At 35.1% G+C, this 4,013-nt stretch overlaps 1 protein-coding gene across 1 annotated transcript; it reads right to left on the bottom strand.

The window, feature by feature from the left end:
- Positions 1-397: 397 nt before the first annotated feature.
- LPAR4 (lysophosphatidic acid receptor 4) lies at positions 398-3,618 on the bottom strand. Its single transcript, XM_043571666.1, has one exon. The coding sequence runs from the start codon at positions 3,442-3,444 to the stop codon at positions 2,332-2,334; it is 1,113 nt and encodes a 370-aa protein (XP_043427601.1). The 5' UTR covers positions 3,445-3,618; the 3' UTR covers positions 398-2,331.
- Between the last annotated feature and the right edge of the window lie 395 nt (positions 3,619-4,013).

Below are 4,013 nucleotides of genomic sequence, written 5' to 3'. Positions count from 1 at the left end.
CCTGTGCTCGAGCCCTGTGTCTGGCTCTGTACTGACAGCTCAGAGCCTGGAGTCTGCTTGGGATTCTGTATCTCTCTCTCTCTCTCTCTCTCTCTCTCAAAAATAAACATTTAAAAAATAAAAAAAGAATTTGAGTATCATATAAAATATTTATTTTCTCGGGGCGCCTGGGTGGCGCAGTCGGTTAAGCGTCTGACTTCAGCCAGGTCACGATCTCGCGGTCTGGGAGTTTGAGCCCCGCGTTGGGCTCTGGGCTGATGGCTCAGAGCCTGGAGCCTGTTTCTGATTCTGTGTCTCCCTCTCTCTCTGCCCCTCCCCCGTTCATGCTCTGTCTCTCTCTGTCCCAAAAATAAATAAACGTTGAAAAAAAAATTTTTTTTTTAAATTTATTTTTTCTATTATCGTTTTATGGTGTGTTTTTTTCTTTTTTTTTTCAAATCACTTCCTGGCACATGCATTATTCCTGGAAGTTTTACTTTAAAAGTCTTAGCATTTTTAAATTACCATATCATCCAAATATTTTAAAGTTTGATCAATACACATTTTAAGAATATTTCTATTGTTTCTCAGTGTTTAATTGTGTGTGTGTGTGTGTGTGTGTGTGTAGAATGTAGATGAGGGAATATATTTTCATTCTTTCTGACATGAGCACAAATGTAGCACCTTTCAAATTATACTGTGCTCAGAAGCTCCATTTACATGTCTTAATATGCTTAAATCTACATTTCATCCAATAAATAGTAAAAGGTTTTAAAGATTATTTTGTTTCTTTTATTGTTTAAGGGTGTTACAAAAAAAATGTTTTCTCTTCTTCTGTATATATGTAAATATTTATTTTGATTGCTCCTGAACTAACACCAGTTTAGCAGCTTCCTAACTGCATTTTGATCCAAAGCATCATATGAAAAGCATGGTATTTTGCAAGTTTTAAAAATCCTTAAGAAAATGCAAATTCTAAATTCTTGTGTGTTTTGTTTTGTTTTGTTTTGTAAGCGATTGTTTTATGGGGTTCTCCCCCCAATATGGTCATGACCTGGGCACAAATTTAGCAGATTTCTACCTGTATTGTACTCTGAAATTGCACACAAATGATATGATACTTTTAAATTTACAGAACCTCCAAAAATAAATAAAATACAAATGCAAGTGCTAGGGATTATTTTCTATTGTTTTCTTGTTTTGAAGTTTTTCTGAGTTTTATTGTACTGGTTTAGTTTGGTTTATGAATTTATTTTCAATATGCTCCTGATCTGGCCACAAACTCTAGCAGCAACCTGGCTGCATTGTGCTCCAAAATTTAACATGAAAGAATAAGTTATTTAAAGTTACAGATCTCCTCTCCCCCCCAAAAAATTTATTAATGAAAATTTTAAGCAAGATTTTAAAATGTGCTTTATGATTTTATTTTGTGTTATTATTTTGTTGTTAATTTTTTCAATTTGCACCTGACCTGGGAATAAATGCATTGTGCTCCAAAATATCATACGAAGAATATTATATAGTATCAGTCTCTCAAAAGAAAGATAATTAAAAATTCTAAGAAAAAAATGTTGGTGTTGCTAGTTTTTTTAATGGACATTTGTTATTTTATGTGATTTTTTATTCTGTAATTGTTTTGAGCACAGCTTTCCGGATTTGAAATTTCATATGAAAATCTTAATGTAGTGTAAAAAAAAGGAAGATTAAAAAAAAAACTGACACTGCTGGTGATTACAATTGTGTAAATCCAGCTAATTTTGTTTCTTCCCATCCATATTTATGCAAACACAATTTATGTTTCTGTTTTCAAAACATATACAATGAAATTTGTCAGTTCTTTTAAATTGGATACACTTCTTACCAATAATGTTAGGTTACAATATGTTCTTATGCTAAAAATATACTCTATAATAATACAAAAAAAGGAAAAAAAAAGAGTAACATGTATCAGTAGTAACACAAAAGTTTTTTTTTTTAATAATCCCTGAATTTGTTCTATATTTATAGGCCCAACCTAATTAACAAATATTACCAGAGTGGAAATATCTTTCTAAAAAATTTACAATAATCTTTATATCACTGAAGCAAAGGCCACTGGCCACTTGTATAATGTGACACAATGAAATTATAACCCAGCAGAAGAGTTTGGCAATCTCTTTTGGTTGTTGTAATTAGACCTGACCTATAATTATTGAACAAAACAGCATATGCACAATAAACATTCAAATAAATGTACCTGACTGTATTCAGTACATTAATCTATTTTCAGTTATCACTAGCTTCAAATTGTTTCTCTTATTCATAGCATAGGAAAAATCCTAGGAAAAACCATATCTGGACAGTTCTCATTACCTAAAAGGTGGATTCTAGCATTAATTCACCACCATTATGTGTTGTTTGATCACTAACTTCCTCTTGAATAGCTGGAAGGGAAGGCTTTGTGGTCAAAGGTATTTCAGTCTTAAACAGGGATTCCATCTTGATATGGGTATTAACATAGAAGGACTTCTGAAAAGACTCCAGGGTGAAGTAATAGATAAAAGGGTCAAAGCAACAGTTCAGAGTTGCAAGGCACAAGGTGATTGGGTACATAATCTTTGCAAATCTTTCCAACAAGCAATTGGTAATGGCTTGGGAGCGCACTAGGGCATACAGGAAGAGGACAGAGTTATAGGGTACGAAGCATACCACAAAGACTGCCATATGAACTGTGATCATCTTCAGCACTTTTTTCTTATTGGTTCCAATTTGAGACAGTGTAGCAGGCTTGCGGAGGGTTCTTAGCACCACAGAAGAGCAAGAGACATTTAAAATCAGAGGAATGATGAAACCAACAACTTCAATAAATATGGTGATCTTGGACAGATAAGTCTTCCAGATACGTTTGGAGAAGCCCTCAAAACAGGTGGTGGTTGCATTGTTGACATTAGTAGTGGAGAACAAAGAGGCTGAAATACCACCACTGAGGACTAGGATCCAGACTCCAGCACACACAAAGGCAGAATTCCTCCTTGTCCTAATGGTACGAGATCGGAAGGGATAGACAATGGCCAGGAAACGATCCACGCTAATACAGGTGAGGAAGAGCATGCTCCCATAGATGTTGGTGAGGAATGCAGTCCCAGAGATCTTGCAAAGGGTGTCACCAAAAGGCCAGTGACGGTTGAAATTGTAAAATATTTTGAAAGGTAGAGTGCAGACAAAGAGCAAATCAGAAAGGGCCAAATTGGTGATGAAAATAGCAGTCTCACTTCTCATTTTCATTCGGAAGCAGAAGACAAACAGAGAGGCACTGTTGGTTATCAGACCCAGGATGAATACAACACTGTAGACAGCACCATTCAGATTATACTTGAAGGAATCATCAACAATGCAAGTATTATTGGCAGTAGCATTGCCCAACCTGGGTCTGAAGCTTGAATTTAAATCTTGAAATTGAAAGTCAATGAATCTTCTGTCACCCATGGATTTTTTTCAGAAGGCCTGCTGCCTGCAGGGTTCACCACTTTGAGACTAGAGACTGGTAAGAAATATTTTCCTCCTATGGGAGACAAGATGGAATGAATAATCAAATCTGCCTTCCATTCATTTCTGTGGAGTAAAAGATATTTTGTTCACACAGACTGGAAACAATATACACATTCAATTTGGTTTGACAAGTACCTTTTGAGCACCTACAATATGTTAAAAGGTACTACAGGAATATGTTGCAAGATTGGGAGAGATCGCACACAATATAACAAATGCAGTACTGTATGCAGCATTGCAATGAACAGAAATAAGATATTGTATACATGAGAGCCCAAGCAGGGATGGGGGTTGGAGGTGGGGAAACGGGCCTTTGATAATTAAAACAACACTAATAGTTTGAAATTTTTATGGAATTTTTTAACTTTAAAAATGTGTTTTATTTGATTCCCACAAGAACATCATAAGGTAGGAAGACAAGAATTTATCACTATATTATAGAAGAAGAAACTGAGGCTTATGTAATTTAGAATTATGATGTCAGAATTAGGAGAATGTGTAAATGG

Source organism: Prionailurus bengalensis, chromosome X, assembly GCF_016509475.1.
Source record: "Prionailurus bengalensis isolate Pbe53 chromosome X, Fcat_Pben_1.1_paternal_pri, whole genome shotgun sequence".
NCBI lineage: Eukaryota > Metazoa > Chordata > Mammalia > Carnivora > Felidae > Prionailurus > Prionailurus bengalensis.
Note: the sequence above shows the minus strand (reverse complement) of the source record. Positions and strands in the feature narration are given on the sequence as shown.